Below are 21,812 nucleotides of genomic sequence, written 5' to 3' on the forward strand. Positions count from 1 at the left end.
ACCTTATTCCAACATACAAAATCAATATACCGGATTTGTCCTTCTTATCACGTATAACTAAAAAGTATGGTGCTGCTCACATCAGTTAATAATGTCAGAGGACTTTGTAGCTATATGTGGGTCGATAAATCTCCAGCATTAACCAGCGCCGTTACTAACTGATTGGAGCCATGAAGTCCGTTCTCCTCCTTATCTCCAGCATCGCCTGCTCTGTTGCAGCAGGTAAGATTTGTTTCACTGAGAAATTTAATGCTTTAATTCATTTTCAAATAACGTACACAATAACACCAATCTATTATAGGGCTGTCGGTCCAGAACCAGCGCATTATTGGCGGGGATTTGGCCACCACTGGACAATTTCCTTATGTCGTTTCCATCATTGAAAACGACCGCCATTTCTGCGGCGGATTCATTTACAGCAACCGGTGGATTGTCACCACAGCGTCCTGTGTTGCGGGGTATGATTTGAGCAATGGCCAATAATACAACCACGAAAATAATAAAGACTCGGCCATTTTTCGTTATTTCAGTAAATTACCGAGTGCCCTGAGAATTGCAGCCGGAAGTTTGGGTTGGAATCAAGAGCCGGATGTCCAAAGTGTTCCCGTTTACAACGTCTACGTTTTTGACGGGTACAACAGCACTTTTCAGCTGAATGATATCGCCCTACTAAAGGTTATAGGAATCACGATTAAAGTCTAAATTCTTATGCCGTGATTGCATCAATATTCTTTTTTTTTTTACAATTTGTTAGCTGACGAAAGATATCGTTTTTGACTCGAACGAATCCAATGCAAATTTCGTGAAATATAGCGAAGTAAATACGGACGATCTGAGAGCTGCCGTCATCGGATGGGGTGCTACAATGGTTTCTATATGTCTTTAAATGTAAAAGATTAATACCATCGACCTTAATTAATTAATTTGAAAAACATAACAGGAAGAAGGCAATGTAACTACTGAACTTCGCTACGGAGAAGTCTACATCACGGAAACGACCCAATGTGGCGATTACTCCGAGCCGGAATTTAAACTTTTCTCTATGATTTGCGCTAGTCCTGATACTACCGATCCACCAAGTATATAGATAGGCTAATAATAAGCTATTTTTTTTTATAACGACGAATACATTTCTTATTTTTATTTATTTATTTATTTTTTATTATTTAAAGTTGCCGCTGGGTCTCCTTGCCAGTACGACGAAGGGTCTCCTCTGGTTCAAGTTATCGGCACCCAGCACATAGCGGTGGGCGTCATGTCCAAAGCTAAAATCTGCTCGTTGGACTCTGTCAGTGTCTACACCCGCCTGTCCAATTTCTATTCGTGGCTACAGGCAACAGCCGGCCAACAGCCCGTGTACAAAAGCCCCTGATGATGATACAAGTCGATGTGAACTATTGACAATATTCTATAGGAGTCAAATGGGCTCGATATCTTTACTTAAGACGTCAATAAACATTTAAAATATCACGTCTCACTGATAGTTTAGTTTCCAACTTGTGCTGAGCCCCGCTCTAAAAACTTATTATTGGACAGATTCACGCCCATATGACAAGCCCATGGTATCTAGGCTTTAAACTGCACGTATGCTTGAGAAGATCATGTATGCTGATTTACTCAGTGCCTTTTATTTGAAAGATAAATCCATCACGAGTGATTAAGGGGAGTTTTTCATAATCCCTCACTCCTTGCTGTGAGGGATTATGTTTCCCGTGTTGCAATTTTGGAAAATCCCATGTTTCTTTTACGAGTTGAGCAATATGCCCATTTAAGTTTTCTTCCCCAAGGTCCTTTATTTGATTGCATTTGATTTGATCCGGAAATACAAACTACAAGTTCAAAGTTGAAATTATGCCTTGTCTTTTTCGAACGTTATGCCCAGTAGAAATCAAATCATTTACTAAATGCATGGATGACATAAGCAAGATAAAGACTGGGAAATGTTCAGCTTAGTGATGAGATATACCGTCAAATCGTCCCTGTTTTAATTGGCGGGATTTCACATTTGTATTCAAAATCAGTATGTCCGTCAATCAATACAGAACTTTATCTTTTGATCACGTCCACCAAAACGCACTGAGCTGCAACTGCAACAGTTATAATGTCAGATGACTTTGTATAGCGATATAGGTCGATTTAGAGCCAGGTAGCCAGATTTCCTCACTTATATCTCTATATCGACTGGTAAAATAACGCATATAATATTTATTCGACTTCAGGATATTGAATTATAAGCTCTTTTAAAAAACATTTTTTTGTCGGGTCCGATATTTACAAGCCCGTGATATCTGGGCTGTATAACTATGTATACATATGCCCTGAGTAGATTTATTTCAAAGATCAATCCGTGAACGATTAAGCGCGATTATAAGGGGAATTTATCAAACTTGACATTTTGGAGCCGAGAGTTTTCTTTTTTCCCCTTGGATATTTCCCATTTGGAAAATTCCATTTCTTATATGAGTTGGGCAATATGTGTCGATCAAGCTATCGAAGAGATGCTTATCGCACGCACGTTATTCGTTATGAAATATCACCGTTTACTTCCCGCCGCAGGTTCATCATTTATTTTATTTTGTTGTTTTATCGCTTTCGTTCAAAATGTGGGACCTTTGGAGTTGGCCGGTTGTTTGTTTTTATGTTAGAGCAGCCGTCAGTTGGGGACAGGAATCAGTTGCCAACGCGATCTGACAACAGAATAGCCATCATGCAACAGCCTATCGTGTGCTTCCTTCTCGTTATTATTGGTGTCGTTGCTGGTACGTTATTCATCAATTTGAATTTTGAGTATATTGCTTAATATATTTTTTTTTCAATCAATGAATAATACTGGGAAATTTAGGAGCCCCTGGTTTCAACGGACGCATCATCGGAGGAACTCCTGTTACACCAGATCCCGATGGTTTAGTAACTGAGTATCCCTACGTGGTTTCCATTGAGGATGATTTAAACCACTTTTGCGGAGGCTTCATCTACAACCCTAAATGGGTTGTCACAAGCGCATCTTGTATGGAGAAGTGAGCACATTTTTTGTAATTGATTGATTCTATCCCCCCTTATCACGTTTATTTATATTGCAACTTATTTTCCTTTAGTAAGGTTATAAGCAGACTGACAGTGGTTGCCGGACAGATGAACTTGATCGATGCAGAAAAAACCGAAGAGAGGCGACCAGTTTTCAAAGTTATTCCTTATAGCACTTACAATAATGTCACAAGAAAAGACGACATCGCTCTCATTGAGGTTCGTTAATATAAACTACCGATATTCACTTGATCCGTTGATATCGTTCTGTTCTGTAACTTACGTTCATTATTCTTTCAGCTATCGACAAATTTTACGCTTGACACACAAGCCAGGGATTTAATTAAGTTCAACGAAGTAAACACTGATGCTGACTCTACTCCCCCTGGAACTTTCCTGGGATGGGGAGCAACAGTGGTATGTTTTTTTTACTTTACTGTGCATAGTTTATGCGTCCATCAGTCAACATTTGATAAATCCGACGATGTAATTATTTGAAAAAGTTGGGCGGAGGTTTTTCACCAAGACTTCGTCATGCAGAGGTTACCATGGTAGAAAACAATCCAGTTTGCAATCCTTATACTCCAGATGAATTTACCATTTCTTCGATGATTTGTGCCGCAACTATGCCAGGTACCTAAGTAAGAGATGCTATGCACAGCAACTGACGTTATGAAATAAGAGAACTTTGGGTTAATCTCTCCTTTTATTATTGACAACTGATTGATTATTTAAAGTGACTCTACCATCCGGAGATGCTGAACCGACCCCTTGCGCTTTGGACGATGGTTCTCCATTGGTGCAAACATATCTTGGAACTGACGGTCCCATCACTATTGTTGTCGGTGTTTTGTCCAAGTACAGCCCAATATGTGATTCAGCTGATTCGAGCGTCTTTACTCGCCTCTCCGTCTACTACGCCTGGCTCTACAGGACCGCCGGAGAACAGGTGTACACCACCCCTTAAACAGCTTAAACAACGGACCCGAGAGTATTGACAGATGTTTATTATTACCAAGTCTTTGCTGATGGATTTCATTCCAATGTGTATCGATCTTTTCCCCTTTTCACTTTGCTGTGTAAGCTAAATTTTGGAGTCACTTTCGCATATATGCCAATGTTGATCCCAAAAATACATGCAAGTCCCTATTATTGTGTAATCCCGAATATAGCGCACTGCATAGATATATCAATAGAATTGAATTTCATCAGTGTTACACTTGTCAAATATTTTTTAAATTTTCATTTCATGTTGGGGTTGATGCAAGATGCAAAGGATAGAACTGACATGAAATTATCGCCAAAGACGGATGATTGACTAACGAGATGAACGCATCGAGTTTGATAATCTCACATTTGATTGATAAGTTGATTGGAAGCTGATGCTTCAGGTTTTATTGTTTGCGATTGTTTGCTGGCTACACAATGTGATAAGGGCCTGTAATGGAAATGCTGGCAGACCACCGACTCTCATGTTGAGCTCATCGATAAAAATATAAGACAAACTGAAATCACTGACGATAGGAATATATAGGTAGGTCAATCTAATTTCATTTTTTGTCTGCATGAATATGTTGCACTATAATTCCTGACGTAAACCTAAACGTCTTGTATTCGAAAATTAAACCAACATGTTGATTGTCAACAATGTATAGCAGAGAAGAAGGGCTCTTGCGGTCAAGCCCTGAATCTTAATCTCAATAATTCCCAACGCTCCTGTCAGACTCTATCAACCTGTGTCAGAATAGCATTCCGTTAGCATTTGTCTGATATGATGCGCATAAGGCTCTTGGCGATAGCGCTATCACAAATGCTCTCATTATATTCAAACGTTTGTGAAGTTTCACTCAATAAGAACTTTGTTATTTGCTGCGGCCTAAACGTGCTGCACGTGGCATATACTTAATCAATCAAATAACATCCAACCGTTTGTCATACAGTACGAGTAAGAGTAAATAAGAAATTGTTTGAACAGTTAGAAAACCTAAGCGATACAGTTTCGGATGGCACATCTTACCGTGATAAAGATGGGACTCTAGGGGCATTATATTTTCCCCGTTATCTTTCGAAAAAAATTGGGCAACAAATACTTGACTGAAAGCCCATCATATTTAACCGAATCATTTTTATAGGCATCTGAATATAATCAAATTTCTACGAGGAAAATTTGGTTTGCGAGGTCCCTGGTTAAATAGCATTGGTTTAGCATTGGTTTAGGAAGGAGAAATTGATTAGCGAATGCAGATTAGAGCTCAAATTTAATAATTTATTCTTATCAAAGCACATGATTGCGCGGTGCCGTAACAAATAACTGATTTCTTTCAGACTCAAATTGTAGTAGATGCCATCTGGTGAAGAGAGATCGCTCTCTTAGTCTACCTGTTCCGTTTAGTTCGGATTGCCGAAGCGCGGAGACGATGTGGCGCGCAGATTTGAAAAACTCTTATATAACGTCGATTTCACGATCAACAATTCTTCGATAAAATTCTATTTCTACCCGGCACGTTCAATATTTCAAATGCCGCTCAAAACGTTCAGATCAAATCACTCACGTTCGATTGAGAATCGATCGATCGTTGATTACACAATTTTTTCCTCGGTTCAGCGCGCTGGAAAACGAAAACAGCAGCGCTAATTTGAATTTCCTGGTTCGATTTGTATCGCAATCTTCATAACATTCAAGGTCGATCGAATACAAAAAATAAATAACATAAAAAAATCAAACCCAAAAAGGTCGTTTGACTAGATCTAATATCTAAAGGCACGCTTTTGTTTCGCTATTTTGTCAGTGACGTAACTTTACCAAATTTTAAACTGCAACAAATTGCAACATCCAAATGACGTAACTTTACTAAATTTTAAACGAAAATATAACTTTCTTATTAATATACATTCGACACACATATAGTCGCATTCAGCAACCTATTCTTCATCTGGAATTTAGTCGCCGCTCTATATATTCTTCAAGTCCGACGGCTCGAGGAAAATGACGGCAATTCCGATGCGACTTCCTAGTCAGGCGACTCGATCACAAATCAAGGGAATTCCAGTTGTTGGGCATATCATTTGTATGCCACCCGCTTTTGATTTCTATTTTCCCCGATGTTTTTGTTTTTGGACGGCCCAAATGGTAACGAACGCGATTCAGATGCTAATAAGTATATATATTGTGTCATTATTTGACGTTCACGCAACCGGTTGGCACCCGCAGCAGACCGAGCGCAGACGCTCGGGTGCCATCATTAAAAGCGGAAGCGGTTCGAACTGCACAACAGATTTTTCTTGACGGCGATTGGAGAGAGATGAATGCGGATGAATATTTCATGAGCAGTATCACTTGTTGTTTTCGTTTTGATTTTCAGTCTTTTTTTTAAATTTTTGTTGTTGTTTTTGTTGTTGACAGAATTCTAAACGGAATAAGGGATCCCAGTGGAAAAAGTGTTGGGAAATCCATCGAACGGCATCCGTTAATTTAATTGGATGAAAAGCGCACGGTCCAGATCATGCGATCAGTTTTTAATCAGGAGCATATTGTGTGATATCGCATACAGTGACGCTATCTCGGAATTCATTAGCTGATTTTTTAATATTTTTTTTAATTTAGTAGTTCACAGGTTCATCGAGTCTACGTGAAAAAAATTATTTCAGAAAAATTGTCGTCCGGTCCGGGAGAAATCGACGAGTTGTTAACAATAAATTAGAGCGACCGCCTGATTGAACTGTGGTACGATCTTCCCAAAACCAAATTAATTTAGCCGCAAATTTAAGTCATTTAACCGCAAATTAGCTATAGGATTGCGTCCTGTCGTCACGCGCTATCAGTGATCAGATTCCGTAATTTTGCGCTGATATTCCCACGTCCTATAAATAACTGACCAAACCTGCTGACGGCAGTGCTATTTTATACTTCATTAATGAATGCGCTACCCCGCCAGTTTAATATCCCTGCTGATTATCTACAACGATATAACGAGACATCCTGCTTTTAATTGGCAACTTGTGACGTGTTTTTTCTTTGTTGTTGTTGTTGTCTGTTTTGATATTTCAGATTGCAACGTCGTCGTCTACATAATAATTGATCAATGAACGCGGGAGGTCCCTATACTCACCCAGCTGAGCCCAGCTGGGTCTCGGTTCTCACACCCAATTTATTCGATGCAAAACGGTCAACGTCCGCGTCAGAAAGAAAAAAAAACAAAACAAAAACAAAAATCAGCAATTCAGGACCGTCGAGTTTTGGATAATCACATCTGTGCGTTCCGCTCGAGCCGAACAAAACAGCCAACTTTCTTTTTTTTTTTTAAATTTTCCGCTCGACGACAGACAACTTTGTTTGGATCGGCTTTCAACTAATGGACGTCTGCAGGGGGGCTGGCTAGCGTCTAATGACATGCACAGGCACAGATCGACAACATTCCTTCTTATCCCGCGCAGCAACAACCCTACAACCAACTTTGACATTGTCTAAGAAATGACGTAAAAATATGAAACTGCTCAAGGCCAAGGGGGAAAAAAGTAAACTAAACTATAATGGCCGATTTGGTTGTTTGACGAAATTTGGTTTCCTGACTCTTCCTCTTTGGCAAATGAACCTGTTCGCCCACCTGATTGTTTGATTTTTCTCTCCTTACCTCCACGGCTCTTTTAAAAATTCGCTTTTGATTCTTATTTCTTTTGTCGCACATTTGTTTCGTTGTCCCAGACAGACAGTCTGTTGCAAAGTTTGATCTAACCACAGACGCCATTATCGTGTCCGATTTGGAACAAGTTTGAAGTTTCAAAATTTATTAGCCTATCCGCTCTCCTACACGTCGTGCCGTGTCATTTGATGCGATCAATAATCGTGACGCATTACGTTTGAAATCTTAAAAAAAACAACAAAATTCCGGCCGCTCTCCCCATACTCTTGTATGGGGCCTTCCACTTTTAGTGTGTATATCATTCAGGTCGACTTTGATTTATTTATTAGCTCATGCGACACGACGGGTTGCGTAGTAACCGACTTTCATCGGAATTTCCCCCAGGTTGCCAGCATCAATCGCTTGAATACGCATAGAGGTAGGGGTTGGGTGTGGTGCGTGTGTGTGTGTGTGTAACTGTGTGTGTGTGTGTGTGTATATATTGGCTTGATCTGTCATCGTGTTACCCACTATAAAAAGGACTGCCGGACGAGAAACGGTCAACAGCCGCGATCAGACCGCCAGTCCCGACGCAGTGAAAAGGGCCGCCATTGATCGCCGGGGGATATAGTACTCGGATGCTTAAAGCCATTGATTGATTTGATTTTTAATTGATTGCATTAAGCGACCGTCGCTTGATTTTTTAAAAAGAAGAGCGTTTTAACATTTTCAAATCGACCGCCAAAACAAAACAAAAAACTAAAATGTCGCTGAAGCATTTCTTGATGCACGGGCGCCACATTCCATTTTTACTGGGCATCCAAATCGCTTTTATCGTCCTGTTTGGGGTCTTCGTCGAGTACGACAAAGAGGCCCACAGCGGCCGGGCCTTCGACAAGGACGCCAATGCCACCAAAAACGAGGGCAACAGCCTCGGCCACTACTATCCAAGTACGAAATAGGATTTAATAAGTTAGATCATTGTTGTTAGGCACCGTGTTATTCAATCGAGAGAGAGGGAAGGAAATGGATTGATTTATCGATTGTTTTTCTACAGTGTTCCAGGATGTCCACGTCATGATGTTCATCGGTTTCGGCTTCCTGATGACCTTTTTGAAGAAGTACGGCTACAGCGCAGTGGCTGTCAACTTCCTGATCGCCGCCATCGTCCTCCAGTGGGCCACTCTCTGCCAAGGCTTTTACCACACTTTCGACGGACAGAAGATTCACATCACCATTACCAGGTAAGCAATACAAATTAAAAATTGAAGTTGAAAGTGGAAGTGTAAATTCAGCACTTCTTTTTTCTTAATTCAGTTTGTTGAACGCTGATTTCGCTTCGGCCACCGTTTTGATTTCGTTCGGCGCCGTTATCGGCGTCACGACGCCGCTCCAGCTGGCCGTCATGGCCGTTTGTGAGATCGCCATTTTCGCTAGCAACGAACATCTGGGATTAGAAGTCTTGAGGGTACAGATTGACTAGTTTCTTATTTTATGATTCAATCACGTCAATGTGAAAGTCGTTGGAATGAATTTGACAGATTTCAGATGTTGGGGCGTCGATGCTGGTCCACGTCTTTGGCGCCTATTTTGGCCTGGCCGTCAGTTGCGTTTTGAGGAGGGACGTCTCCTCGGAGAAGGAAGGCGCCACATACAATTCCGACATTTTCGCCATGATTGGTAACATTCCGGATTGGTTTTCATTTGTAATTCCACCTTGATTGAATTGTTTTTGGTTTTCTTTCAATTGCAGGAACCATTTTCTTGTGGCTGTTCTGGCCCAGTTTCAACGCTGGATTAGCCGAAGGCGATGCCCAGCACCGGGCCGTCATCAATACCTATTACTCGTTGGCCGCCTGTTGCGTCACAGCCTTTGCCATCTCCGCATTAGTCAGCAAAGAACACAAATTCGATATGGTAATTTCCAAGTTGGGTGACATAATTTTTTGTTTGTTTCTTAAATAATTTTTTTTTCCCGCCAGGTTCACATTCAAAATTCAACTCTTGCTGGAGGTGTGGCTATTGGAACGGCGGCCGACATGATGATCAATCCATTCGGAGCCATGATCGTCGGAAGTATTGCCGGAACCGTGTCCGTTCTCGGTTATCGCTACCTAACAGTATGATTTAATTCTATTTCATTCATGGACAAATGTCAACGTTTTTCTTTAAAAAAAACATTTTATTTGTGAATTTCAGCCTGTGATTAACAGAAAGCTTGGCATTCACGACACTTGCGGCGTCCACAATTTGCACGGGATGCCGGGCGTGATCGCCGGAATAGTCGGGGCCATTACGGCCTCTGTTGCCACCCAAGAGGAATACGGTTACAGGTAAGAAATTAATCATTTCCCATCTTTCAAACACATGATGATTTAATATTCTGTCATTTTAATTTTTTATTAATTAGTTTGTACCGTCAATTCTCTGCCCGGGCACCTCTGCCCGGCACCCCCGAATTAATTGAATTGGAGCATCACGTCGGACACCTTCACCCGGGACTGGGCCGTTCGGCTTCCATGCAAGGGGGCTACCAAATAGCCACCCTCTTTGTGACGATGGCCGTAGCCATTAGTGGCGGACTAGTCACAGGTAAATCAATAATTCAAATATTCAAATAACTTGCCATAACTTGAAATTTTCTTTTTAAATTCAATTAGGGCTTATTTTGCGCTTGCCAATATTTGGCAAGGTGCCCAGGGATCACTTGTTCGACGACGAGTTATCGTGGGAAGTGCCCGATTCCGAGCATCATCTGCAAATGGTCAAGACTGCGAATCACAACACTTCGTCGTCGCCGATGGTTCAACACGGAAAAGGTGTGGAAGACACCCACATTTGAATACCTTCAAAAATTAATTCGCCATCACCCGGTTGTTTACGTTGAGTTTTTAACTTGTATATTTGTCACGAGAAAAAGGGGAAAAAAAATTGTAAGAAATCAAATCGTCGTGTCATCGATCTGTTTATAATGTGCTACTGTCATGTGATTTACAATGCGTGTAATCTTCGTGATTGTGGTTATTTTAATTATCTAGTTATGTGGAGGAAGGAAACCAACCAGACGATTCTTTAAGAAAAGAAAAGTCTACTGCCTTTTGTATTCTTTCTAGGTCTTTTGGAAATGAAGTGAGAGTAGGCTACTTTAATCGCTAATTATTCGTTCACAACAGTTCAATTGAAAAATGAAATCCGTACTCGGATTGGCAATTTTTAGAAAGGGAAAAGAAATTTGCGGTTGCAATTTCCCCAAGTTGCGGTTCTGGTTAAATTTTATCCTTTCATTTGTCTTCCGCTCGACGGCAGACAGCGCGTCGCAATTCAATAATTAATCTGTAAGTCGAATACAAAAACACCGCACACTAATTCACTAAACGCATGCGTGACACCTTCCACCATCACTATTATGTAATAATATCCACCGCAGTTAATAAAGAAGCGAAATTAAAATTTGCGCACAGACAATCAACAATTTTTTTAACGAAACTCAAGTCGACTGGCCTTTCATTTTCGTGCAAACTATACATGTACATACCACACTAGGCTGATTGCACCAGGTATTTGATAATTGACTGGGGGGACATTGAGAATTGATGTTCGAACTGTTTCCGACGGATGTACCTGTCACGGACGAATGGCGATAGCGTGACTATATTTGCTGTGAAAACTCGTTCACGCTTTTGAATGACGTTACGTTATGACCGGTTATGATCTGTCTTATCTCAACAGAGTAGGTGCTAAATGCTAAATTTGTTGACAGCTGTAAATGTTGTACTACACGTCCTTTCGCTGTCGTAAAGTCGAAAAAGTTGATTTTCTTATTGTTTCATTCGCATTTGAGAGTATAAAAATTTTTCAACATTTTACCACACACTAAAATGTAGTTTGAGTTATCGCATAATGTTATTATCTACGTTTTTGAATTTCACACCACCAGAAAATGGAGGACCGAGTGACCGGGTCCGCTAGATAATTAATAATTACGTTCCTTGTAAACCAACTCGGTAGTTTTATTTAGTTTCGCAGGAGCAGTGGATAGTGAGTGTTTGATCGTGACAGGAGTATATAATTGGCATCGGTACTAGATCATTGTGTCAGTCGACCGCCTCCGAAAAATGATGTCTTGGAATAATGAGCGTTTCTTGACGCACGGACGCCACATTCCGTTTCTGCTGGGCCTCCAGGTCGTCTTCATCATCCTGTTTGGTGTCTTTGTCGAGTACGACCCGATGGCGCACAGTGCCAGGGCGTTTGACGCCAACGCCACCACCAACGAGGGAAACAATCTCGGCCACTACTACCCCAGTAAGAATTAGTATTATTATTATTTTGAGAAAATATTTATTAGCTAATTTATCGCCATCAAGTGTTCCAGGATGTCCACGTCATGATGTTCATCGGTTTCGGCTTCTTGATGACCTTTTTGAAGAAGTACGGCTACAGCGCAGTGGCTGTTAATTTCTTAATTGCCGCCATCGTCCTCCAATGGGCCACCCTCTGCCAAGGCTTTTACCACACTTTCGACGGACAGAAGATTTACGTCTCCATAACTAGGTATCAATTCCGCTCAACCAGATTGGTGTAGTTTGAGCGTACCGTTCTAGTTCTACCCAGTGAATATCTCGCATTTGTGATGGTGATATCATATGTGCAATTGTGCATTATACTTTGTTGGGGTAAAAGTATTAAACACTTTATGGCACAAATTGCGTGATAATAATGCAAACGACATGTTATATCAGCAAGCTCATTTAACACTAGTATTTTAGTTCCTGTAGGCTATGGATGACGTAACGCACCAGCACTTTTTTTTTCTTAATTTAGTTTGTTGAACGCCGATTTCGCTTCGGCCACCGTTTTGATTTCGTTCGGCGCCGTTATCGGCGTCACGACGCCGCTCCAGCTGGCCGTCATGGCCGTTTGCGAGATCGCCATTTTCGCTAGCAACGAACATCTGGGATTAGAAGTTTTGAGGGTACAGATCGACTAGTTTCTTATTTTATGATTCAATCACGTCAATGTGAATTTCGTTGGAATGAATTTGACAGATTTCAGATGTTGGGGCGTCGATGCTGGTCCACGTCTTTGGCGCCTATTTTGGCCTGGCCGTCAGTTGCGTCTTGAGGAGGGACGTCTCCTCGGAGAAGGAAGGCGCCAATTACAATTCGGATATTTTCGCCATGATTGGTAAAATTCCGGATCGATTTTCATTTGTAATTTTACCTTTATTGAATTGTTTTTGCTTTTCTTTGAATTGCAGGAACTATTTTCTTGTGGCTGTTCTGGCCCAGCTTCAACTCCGGATTGGCCGAAGGTGACGCCCAGCACCGGGCCGTCATCAACACTTATTACTCGTTGGCCGCCTGTTGCGTGACGGCCTTCGCCGTTTCCGCTTTAGTCAGCAAAGAGCAAAAATTTGACATGGTATATAAGCGTGAAGGAGGGCGGTGATTCACTAAATTAATTTGACAAATCAGAAATGAAATTTTTCTTCCCAAAAGGTTCACATTCAAAATTCAACTCTGGCTGGAGGCGTGGCCATCGGTACCTCGGCCGACATGATGATCCACCCATTTGGTGCCATGATTGTCGGTAGCATCGCCGGCACGGTATCCGTTCTGGGTTATCGATACCTTACGGTATAAATTCAATCCAAATTTTTAGCCAAAGGTTTTTGAATTCTAATTAATGCCGAATCCATCTTCACGTTTTGTCATCAATAAATTATGAATCCGCGCAGCCGGTGATCAACAAGAAACTTGGCATTCACGACACTTGCGGCGTCCACAATTTGCACGGGATGCCGGGCGTGATCGCCGGAATAGTCGGGGCCATCACGGCCTCTGTTGCCACCCAAGAGGAATACGGTTACAGGTAAGAAATTAATCATTTCCCATCTTTCAAACACATGATGATTTAATATTCTGGCATTTTTGTCAATTTGTTTAAATTAGTTTGTACCGGCAATTCTCTGCCCGGGCACCTCTGCCCGGCACCCCCGAATTAATTGAATTGGAGCATCACGTCGGACACCTTCACCCGGGACTGGGCCGTTCGGCTTCCATGCAAGGAGGCTACCAAATAGCCACCCTCTTTGTGACGATGGCCGTAGCCATTAGTGGCGGACTCGTGACAGGTAATTCAATAATTCAAATAACTCAAATAATTTCACAATCACTTCGATTATTTATTTATTTTTTCTAAATTCAAATTAGGGTTTATTTTACGCTTACCAATATTTGGCAAGGTGCCTAGGGATCACTTGTTCGACGACGAGTTATCATGGGAAGTGCCCGAGGCTGATCATCATCAGAACCGCACGGCGTCGTCGACGCCGACGGTTCACCGCGCCAAAAGTTTAGGAGAGACCCCCCTTTGAATGCCGCTCCAAAAATATGATTTACTCTATTATCACCCTTGTTAAAACTTTTTAGGTTTTTAACCTATATCCAATTGTAGAAACGTAGAAACGAAACAAATGAAATGAACATTTTTCTTTTTAATTCGATGAGGGACAAACCAACAAATTCGATTCAAGGAAAGAAGAAATAAAAATAAAGTTTGAGGATATTTCAACTCGAGATGAGAATCGCCACAATTGATCATTCCGAGCAGCGGTTTTTATTAGCTGGGCTCGAAAACAATAACAAACAGGCTAGATCGAGAATAGCCACTCATTCACGTGACGCTTTCTATAACAACAAGCGCCGATCGGGCCGCTGATGGGACCAAAGAAAAACAAAAAGACACGCCCATTTAATCTGAGACTGAAATCAACAGGAAAGAACCATTTAAGGGCCAATCAACTACCCTTGCAGACCCTCTGCGCAGTTTGTTGACCGTTTCTATAGATGCCGGACACTACACTAAATAATACAATCCGGTCGATGACCATCATCGAAATCTTTCCCAAAACTTTCAACTCTCAGGAATGTGTTTGTAGTGCGCAGCACGAACCGCTTTCCAGAGCAGAAAAACTCAAAAACTCACGAGATATGCCGGATGCAGAAGTTCATTAGTCGCCAAAGACACGACTCCATCCCCCCCTGTCGTTATTTATTCCGGACCGTTGGTAATATCTGATATCAATCTCAACTTCAGCTCGTTATTTTGTGGTTGGTGTGTATACATTCCCGAGTAGGTATGTGTGTGTGGACTTGCGTGTATTAAACAGGAAGGTCATCAAGAATGCGTCGGCCGTGCGGGATACATAGTCACGCGCCCTTGCATAAATCTATTCAATTATTGGTGTCTGTGTAATAACATAACAGGCAACTATCTGATTATCCGGATCGAACCTGAGCGCGCCTGAATGAGATATATACCGTGTGATAAACACACCAGCAGCTCCAGTCTAGCGCGTGTTTAAGCAATGCGGGCCGGGCGGGCGTATATGTGTAGCGCTGGACGCTGGATAGAAAACAAGGAAATGGCGGACCTGGAGTCGTTCGAACACGACAAATCCAAAAGAACAACAGACCCAACGGTAATCATGGACTAGACTGGATATGATATCGACGCCTTTTATTGTAAGAAATGACATAAAACAACAACCAGCGACCGGTTATGTTGTTTAGAGGTCGCCCCTGCTGTCCGAGTCGCCCGTCCAGCATCTAATATACCCCTGGCGGGGTTTCAGTAGTCCGCCAGACTCGGCTGTTGCTGGAAGTGTGTCGTCGTTGGCTGCTGGGCGCTAAAATAATTCAAAAGAAATCAACTGGACATGTCGATGGACGACGGCCAGCATTCACGGCGCAGGCGATTGATGCATTTCCCGTGCCTGCTCTTTTTGCAGGCCGTCCTGATCGTCCTGTTTGGCTTTTTCGTCGAGTACGACTCGCCGGCCGAGCCGGCCGTTGGCGGTCACAAGACCCCCGTCTCCCAGGAAGGCGCCGGGAATAGCAGCGCGGCTGGCAAAAAGACAGCGGAAGGTGCCAGCGGCCATCACGCTAGCTCGGACAATGACGTCAACACCCTAGGCCACTACTATCCCAGTAAGTCGTTAGTTGCAAATTGCTTATTTTGTCACAATTGTTGCCAGTTGGGGCTGCTGACTGATTTGGCGTAGGCCTAAATTTAGATGATGACGTAATAATGTTGCTTGTGGATTGGTAGTGTTCCAGGATGTTCACGTCATGATCTTCATCGGCTTCGGCTTCTTGATGACCTTTTTGAAGAAATACGGCTACAGCGCCGTGGCACTTAATTTCCTGATCGCCGCCATCACTCTGCAATGGGCGACGCTCTGCCAGGGATTCTTCCACGGGCTGGAAGGCGCCGGCTCGATCCACGTCAGCATCACCAAGTAAATAATAAGGAATATAATATGCTAGACATTTAAAAAGATTATTCAAGATGATTTGATGGACGCATCAGTTTGTTGAACGCCGATTTCGCCTCGGCCACCGTTTTGATTTCCTTCGGCGCCGTCCTCGGCGTCACGACGCCTTTCCAACTGGTCGTCATGTCACTGATCGAGATCATCATCTTCGCTGGCAACGAACATCTCGGACTGGAGATCTACCAGGTTCATTCATTGAAATATGCGAATTGATTAGCCAATTGTTTTCATTTAATTTATTAATTCGATTAGGTTTCGGATATCGGAGCGTCGATGCTCGTCCATGTTTTTGGCGCTTATTTCGGACTGGCCGTCAGTTTCGTGCTGAGGAGGGACCACAGCTCGGACAAGGAAGGACCCACTTACACGTCGGACACGTTCGCCATGATCGGTATAATATTGGCGCTTTGAATTAATCGAAAAACAAAATTTTTGAATTTGAATTTCCCGCCTTTTTGTTAGGCACCATTTTCTTGTGGTTGTTTTGGCCCAGCTTCAACTCCGGATTGGCCGAAGGCGACGCCCAGCACCGGGCCGTCATCAACACGTATTACTCGCTGGCCGCCTGTTGCGTGACGGCCTTTGCCCTCTCCTCTTTGGTCAGCAAAGATAATAAATTCGACATGGTATGATTGTCTGCAATAATAATCAAAATCAAAATTTCAAAAATGACCAAAATGTTTTTAATAAATTTAACCTCATTTAGGTTCATATTCAAAATTCGACTCTGGCGGGAGGAGTGGCCATCGGAACAGCGGCCGACATGATGATCCATCCATGGGGAGCGATGGTGGTCGGAAGTGTTGCCGGAGCTATTTCCGTTCTGGGCTATCGGTTCCTTTCGGTACAAACTAAAAAATAATGTAATAATTAATTCACATTTTAATTACATTTATTGTCGCCAGCCTGCCATGAACAAGAAGCTGGCCATTCACGACACTTGCGGCGTCCACAATTTGCACGGGATGCCGGGCGTGATGGCCGGCATCGTCGGTGCCATCACGGCCGCGATGGCCACTCAGGAGGAGTACGGCCACAGTTTGTTCCGTCAGTTTCCGGCCAGAGTGCCCGAATCAAACTCGACGGACTTTGACCAACTGAAAAGCCAATTCCCCGACATGGAGCCGGGACTGGGCCGGTCGGCTACCACTCAGGCGGCCTATCAAATCTACGCCCTTCTGACAACCCTGGCCCTCGCCATTGTCGGTGGCCTTCTCACCGGTACAACAATCTCAACTTTTAAATCAATAATTGACTTAACTATAAAATAGTTGAGATATAATTGTTTTTTATTGAATTAGGAATTTTGCTGAAGTTGCCCATTTTCGACCAAGTGCCCCGTCATCGGCTGTTTGACGACGAGTTGTCGTGGGAAGTGCCGGAAGGTGAGGAACACGACGAGCACCAGCAAGCCGAGCACGGCCGGAGCAAGCGGATGGGGCCGATTGCCGGCTCGGAACCGGTCATGATTCCACTCATGAATCGATAACAATTTAATAAAAAGAGGCCAATTGAATCAAACCTATGCGCTAACAATAGGGGAGAATGCTGTCATACAAATGAAACTGCCAATTGTGTTATTAATCAATCATAAGAGGTTATAAATGGTTATAAAAATAGTTGGTAAAATGAAGTTCGTATAAAATGCCCAGCTCATCGTGGAAGATGATGAAATCAATCGCAATGACAGCAGCATCGAAACGAATTTGAAGTTAACATGCTGATTTCGAATACACGGTGGCGTTTTATTTGGTTTCCGTTATTTTGGTAGATATATTAAGACACAATGAAATATTCCGCTTATAGGATTAAAACCTTATTAAAAATATCCAGCAGAGTTTAATTTGTATTCGCCTTTTGGCTGCTGCTGCTGCTGCTGCGGCTGGGCAACTGAAGCAGGAGCCCTAATTTGCTCTCGCATTGTCTGGGCTCTTGGGATCGACACTGAATGCGTTTGAGGCTGTTGCGAGACGTAGGCCGTTTGGTAATTATTCTTAGCTTGCTGCGGTTGCTGCTGCTGCTGCGGTTGCTGCTGCTGCTGTTGCCGGCTGGAGTAGACCGGATGCTGGCCCATTTCATCCCTTCCATCAGACATTTCCTAGAAGATATGGATCACAGCACCACCCGTTTATAAATTAAACAAGCTCGTTTTTTTTTTTAATCTGAGAGAAAAGAAAAAAGATTACCCGTTTTTTTATGGCGATGATGTTATGGCGCTGGCTGCTACAACAAAGGGGTACGGACGTCAAAACGATCAAAACAATGGTACTAACCGAAGCCGCTACGCTGATACCCACCAGGGCCCATTCCAAAGAAATCCAAGCGTCACCTGTCTCGAGAATAAAAATTGGATCATCATCTTGGGACGTTATCTTTTACACCAGGTTTTTGGATAAATCTGATTAGCATTACATGTGTCACTGTTCTTCCCTCCGGGATTGTAGTAGCAGGCATAATAATCAACTCCACCAATCGCCGCTATTCCAGACAGCGTTGATGCAATTAGAGAAGAGAAAATCGCAATTCCCGACATCACAACGGTCCACGTCAAACTGTAGTATCAATTAGTGTAATAATAATTTAAAAAATGGTATCAATTATGTTGAAAATGAATATCAGCCCAATAAACGTTTCGGTGCTGGTGTTTATAATAAGGGAATCAATTATCAATTACAGCGATTTAGTCCGTTTTTGGGTGGAGGCTATTCCTAAACTTCCGGCTGTCACGTGGAAGGAGCCAGCCCAGATTCCGGCGCCGGCAACGTCTCCAGAAAAATAAACGAGGCCGTCCATCTCTGCAACATAAAACACTAACGCCACAATCTTGTGAGTCGGGTGGTGAAAAAAAAATGAATATTCAATTAAGCTATTTTAGTTAAAATTGTATTAGACTTATTTAAACTCGTTTTTATTTTTTTCCAAAAATTTTTTACCTGCACAACGACGGAAGCAACGCCCATAATGATGCAAATAACTGAGAAAACCTTGATAATAGCTGTTTGCATGCTGGGATACTTGACACGGCCGTCGTCCGTTTTCACAGCATCCATCGTGGCCGGCTGCCAAACGTTTGCGCCATCACCCGAAGGATGGCCGGCACTGGCGAATTCATTGGGTCTGTTCATTTTCCACAAAAACAAAAATGAATTTCCTGCTCAGCTGGTTTCGTTTCGATTTTCTCCAAGCTTAGTTGACCGTCAACTACAAACTAGGGAATCAGTTGGACAAGTCTAAGATCACAGATCCCATCAGATAGCGACACGCATCTTAGCGTTCACATCTATAAATACGCACCTTCTCCGGGTTGCGTCAAAACCCATATTTATCGCAAACTTAACTTATCTTATTCGTCATACAACAATTTATCGGTCCAATCCCTTTATCTCTCCTTGTGTGAAACGTCATTTGAATTTTTTTCAATATTTCGATCGACTGCACTAAATACACTCATAATCAAATTTCGAATATTTGAAAATGAATGAATTAAATCGTCTGAGTTGCACATAAATTTGGGTGTATCCTCTATACATGCGAAAGAGGAAGATCACGAATAAAAATGATTTCGAATACACGCGCGACGTTGTTTATTTTGTTATGATTATTTGTGAAGGGCACAGCAAGAGAAACTAATTATCTAATCCGCTCATTTGGCCGGATGCACCATAACATCCAGAGTTTCGTCTGCTTTTGCCTGCTGCTGTACAACTGGAGTCTGTTTCTCATGCATTGGCTGCTGATGGGCTGTTGGGGCCGCAACTAAATGCATTTGAGGAGGCTGCTGTTGTTGAATGTGTTGAGGGACGTAGGCCATTTGGTAATTCGGTTGCTGCTGCTGCATTGGTTGCGGCTGGAAGTAGACTGGCTGCTGGCCCGTTGCCGTTCCATAGAACATTCCCTAGAATATATAGAATCATGACAGATGTAACATTTTATTGCGCAAATATCAATTATTAACTACCTGCTGATTGTTCCTGGCGGTGCTGTTACTGCGTCTGCCGCAACAAACGGACACGGACGTCAGAACGAGCAAAACAATTGAATCGATCGAAACCGCTATGTTGATCCCCATGAGACTCCATTCCAAAGATTCCCAAGTGCTACCTGTCTCGAGAAAAAAGGTATGTGAAGGTATATTATCTGACAAGTAGAAATAAATAAGAAGCCTTACATAAGCTACTCGGGTACACATTATAATAGCAGTAATAGTAGATTCCATCAGAAGCCGCTATTCCGAACACAATTGAGGCAGCAACGGTAAAGGCAACCGAAAGCCCCGACATCACCACCGTCCACACCAAACTGTCAATTGAAATTGAAACCAAATTATGACTTTAAATCAAATCAATTTGTTTTTTTGTTTTTTTAAATTCATATCAGCCCAACTTTGATATACGATTGGCCAAGGGTTGGTGTGAAATAGGAAATTAATAATTAAATACAGCGATTTAGTCCGTTTCTTGGTGGAAGCGATTCCTAAACTTCCGGCTATCACGCAGAAGGAACCGGACAGGATTCCGGTGCCGGCGACGTCGGCAGCAAACCAAACGTAGTTGTACACATACTCAGCATAGATCACCAACGCCGCAATCTTTTAAAATGACACGGCGAAAAAATAATTAAAAGTAATTATTATTTTTTTCAAAAATTGTTTTACCCGGTTTTCAGTACCTGTACGCCGATGGAAGCAACGCCCAGTAAGATGCAGCAAGCCGAAAAAATGTTGATGGCAATGGTCGGCATGCCGGGATAATTTGCTGGTTTGCGGCCGTCCGTTACCACATTATTATTAGGATGACCATTAGGACCCATCGTTACCGGCTGCCAAACGATTGCGCCATCACCTGAGGGATAGCCGGCACTCGTAAATTCGTTGGGTCTGTTCATTTTACACCAAAATGAATTTCTGGTTCAGCTCGAATGGATTTCTCAAGTTAAGTTTTAAATTCAAACGATAAAACCGAAGGTTAAGCAGCAGGGAAATTGACAGAAAAAAGAACGCGACTACAGGCCTACAGCAGAGTCTAGATAATAATGTGACACAAAGACTAAGCTATAGCCCATATGGTTCAAATATATAGAGTCTAAACCTTCTCCAGGTTGCGTCAAACCCCATTATCGCAGCTTCTCCGTCCGTTTCCATGCAACAATTGAGTTGTGAAATCTCTTATCTCCTGTTGTGAACGTTGGTACTAATTGATTTCTATTTCGGTCTACTAGCCTATATCGTCATATTTAAAACACAGACATTTAAAAACATTTCAAATAAGTTGAAGAACTTTTTAAAAATTCTTGCTATGTAAATTACAAATTATTTTTTACTGCCGTTTATTCAGAATATTCAGTAATAGCAAATAGTCTACCTTGGTATGACGTCCTTTTATGTCTATGAATCATCACACAGATTTAAAGTCATCCCGCGTGACGCGCATCAGTATTTTCATTAGAACTGCGTCATGCGTCGTATATAAGAAATCAAACATACGCTCGGTTACATACGCCTTGACACTCTCCAATCAACTAACCGTCTACATCAGAGATAACACACGACGTAAAAATGTGCATGACTAAATAATATCAATACATGATTTGACCGGCGCGACAAATATTAGTGCTGCGTCAGGATTGGCCGATAAGAAAAAAAAACATTAACTCTGTGGACTCCTCGATAACTATATTTTCCTCGATACGCATTTGTTTCTGTAAAGCTATATTTTTTTTATTTTTCTATCTAAAATGATGCTTTCGTGAGGGACAAGGGAAATAATTTATAAGAAAAATGTCGTTTTCTATACAAATAAGATATTTTTTCGGACTATTTAGTTCAATAT

At 42.2% G+C, this 21,812-nt stretch overlaps 7 protein-coding genes across 7 annotated transcripts; 5 read left to right on the forward strand and 2 right to left on the reverse strand.

Moving 5' to 3' along the window:
* Nucleotides 1–108: 108 nt before the first annotated feature.
* On the forward strand, nt 109–1,470 carry LOC124209281 (trypsin alpha-like). Its single transcript, XM_046607225.1, has 6 exons — nt 109–222; nt 302–458; nt 531–675; nt 755–868; nt 941–1,079; nt 1,173–1,470. Exons 1-6 carry the CDS (start codon nt 171–173, stop codon nt 1,370–1,372), a joined length of 807 nt encoding a protein of 268 aa, XP_046463181.1. The 5' UTR covers nt 109–170; the 3' UTR covers nt 1,373–1,470.
* Nucleotides 1,471–2,602: 1,132 nt separating this feature from the next.
* Nucleotides 2,603–4,237, forward strand: LOC124209282 (coagulation factor IX-like). Its single transcript, XM_046607226.1, has 6 exons — nt 2,603–2,759; nt 2,843–3,017; nt 3,096–3,243; nt 3,325–3,441; nt 3,528–3,657; nt 3,762–4,237. Exons 1-6 carry the CDS (start codon nt 2,639–2,641, stop codon nt 3,989–3,991), a joined length of 921 nt encoding a protein of 306 aa, XP_046463182.1. The 5' UTR covers nt 2,603–2,638; the 3' UTR covers nt 3,992–4,237.
* Nucleotides 4,238–7,703: 3,466 nt separating this feature from the next.
* LOC124209284 (ammonium transporter Rh type A-like) lies at nt 7,704–10,561 on the forward strand. The gene is made up of 9 exons (XM_046607228.1): nt 7,704–8,594; nt 8,701–8,887; nt 8,961–9,111; nt 9,185–9,323; nt 9,397–9,560; nt 9,626–9,763; nt 9,843–9,976; nt 10,054–10,235; nt 10,304–10,561. Exons 1-9 carry the CDS (start codon nt 8,408–8,410, stop codon nt 10,483–10,485), a joined length of 1,464 nt encoding a protein of 487 aa, XP_046463184.1. The 5' UTR covers nt 7,704–8,407; the 3' UTR covers nt 10,486–10,561.
* A 1,182-nt stretch (nt 10,562–11,743) lies between these two features.
* LOC124209287 (ammonium transporter Rh type A-like) lies at nt 11,744–14,037 on the forward strand. Its single transcript, XM_046607231.1, has 9 exons — nt 11,744–11,948; nt 12,011–12,197; nt 12,468–12,618; nt 12,692–12,830; nt 12,904–13,067; nt 13,145–13,282; nt 13,384–13,517; nt 13,598–13,779; nt 13,859–14,037. Exons 1-9 carry the CDS (start codon nt 11,759–11,761, stop codon nt 14,020–14,022), a joined length of 1,449 nt encoding a protein of 482 aa, XP_046463187.1. The 5' UTR covers nt 11,744–11,758; the 3' UTR covers nt 14,023–14,037.
* A 957-nt stretch (nt 14,038–14,994) lies between these two features.
* LOC124209283 (ammonium transporter Rh type A-like) lies at nt 14,995–17,556 on the forward strand. Its single transcript, XM_046607227.1, has 8 exons — nt 14,995–15,637; nt 15,759–15,948; nt 16,020–16,170; nt 16,237–16,375; nt 16,447–16,610; nt 16,691–16,828; nt 16,890–17,205; nt 17,286–17,556. The coding sequence occupies exons 1-8, from the start codon at nt 15,367–15,369 to the stop codon at nt 17,471–17,473; spliced, it is 1,557 nt and encodes a 518-aa protein (XP_046463183.1). The 5' UTR covers nt 14,995–15,366; the 3' UTR covers nt 17,474–17,556.
* Nucleotides 17,557–17,708: 152 nt separating this feature from the next.
* LOC124209285 lies at nt 17,709–19,280 on the reverse strand. Its single transcript, XM_046607229.1, has 5 exons — nt 18,918–19,280; nt 18,659–18,807; nt 18,397–18,536; nt 18,171–18,313; nt 17,709–18,082 (listed from the first exon to the last, which is right to left on the reverse strand). Exons 1-5 carry the CDS (start codon nt 19,107–19,109, stop codon nt 17,804–17,806), a joined length of 903 nt encoding a protein of 300 aa, XP_046463185.1. The 5' UTR covers nt 19,110–19,280; the 3' UTR covers nt 17,709–17,803.
* Nucleotides 19,281–19,553: 273 nt separating this feature from the next.
* LOC124209286 lies at nt 19,554–21,037 on the reverse strand. Its single transcript, XM_046607230.1, has 5 exons — nt 20,653–21,037; nt 20,424–20,572; nt 20,153–20,283; nt 19,943–20,085; nt 19,554–19,879 (listed from the first exon to the last, which is right to left on the reverse strand). Exons 1-5 carry the CDS (start codon nt 20,866–20,868, stop codon nt 19,628–19,630), a joined length of 891 nt encoding a protein of 296 aa, XP_046463186.1. The 5' UTR covers nt 20,869–21,037; the 3' UTR covers nt 19,554–19,627.
* Between the last annotated feature and the right edge of the window lie 775 nt (nt 21,038–21,812).

Source organism: Daphnia pulex, chromosome 12 (genome assembly GCF_021134715.1).
Source record: "Daphnia pulex isolate KAP4 chromosome 12, ASM2113471v1".
In the NCBI taxonomy this organism is placed as follows: Eukaryota; Metazoa; Arthropoda; class Branchiopoda; order Diplostraca; family Daphniidae; genus Daphnia; species Daphnia pulex.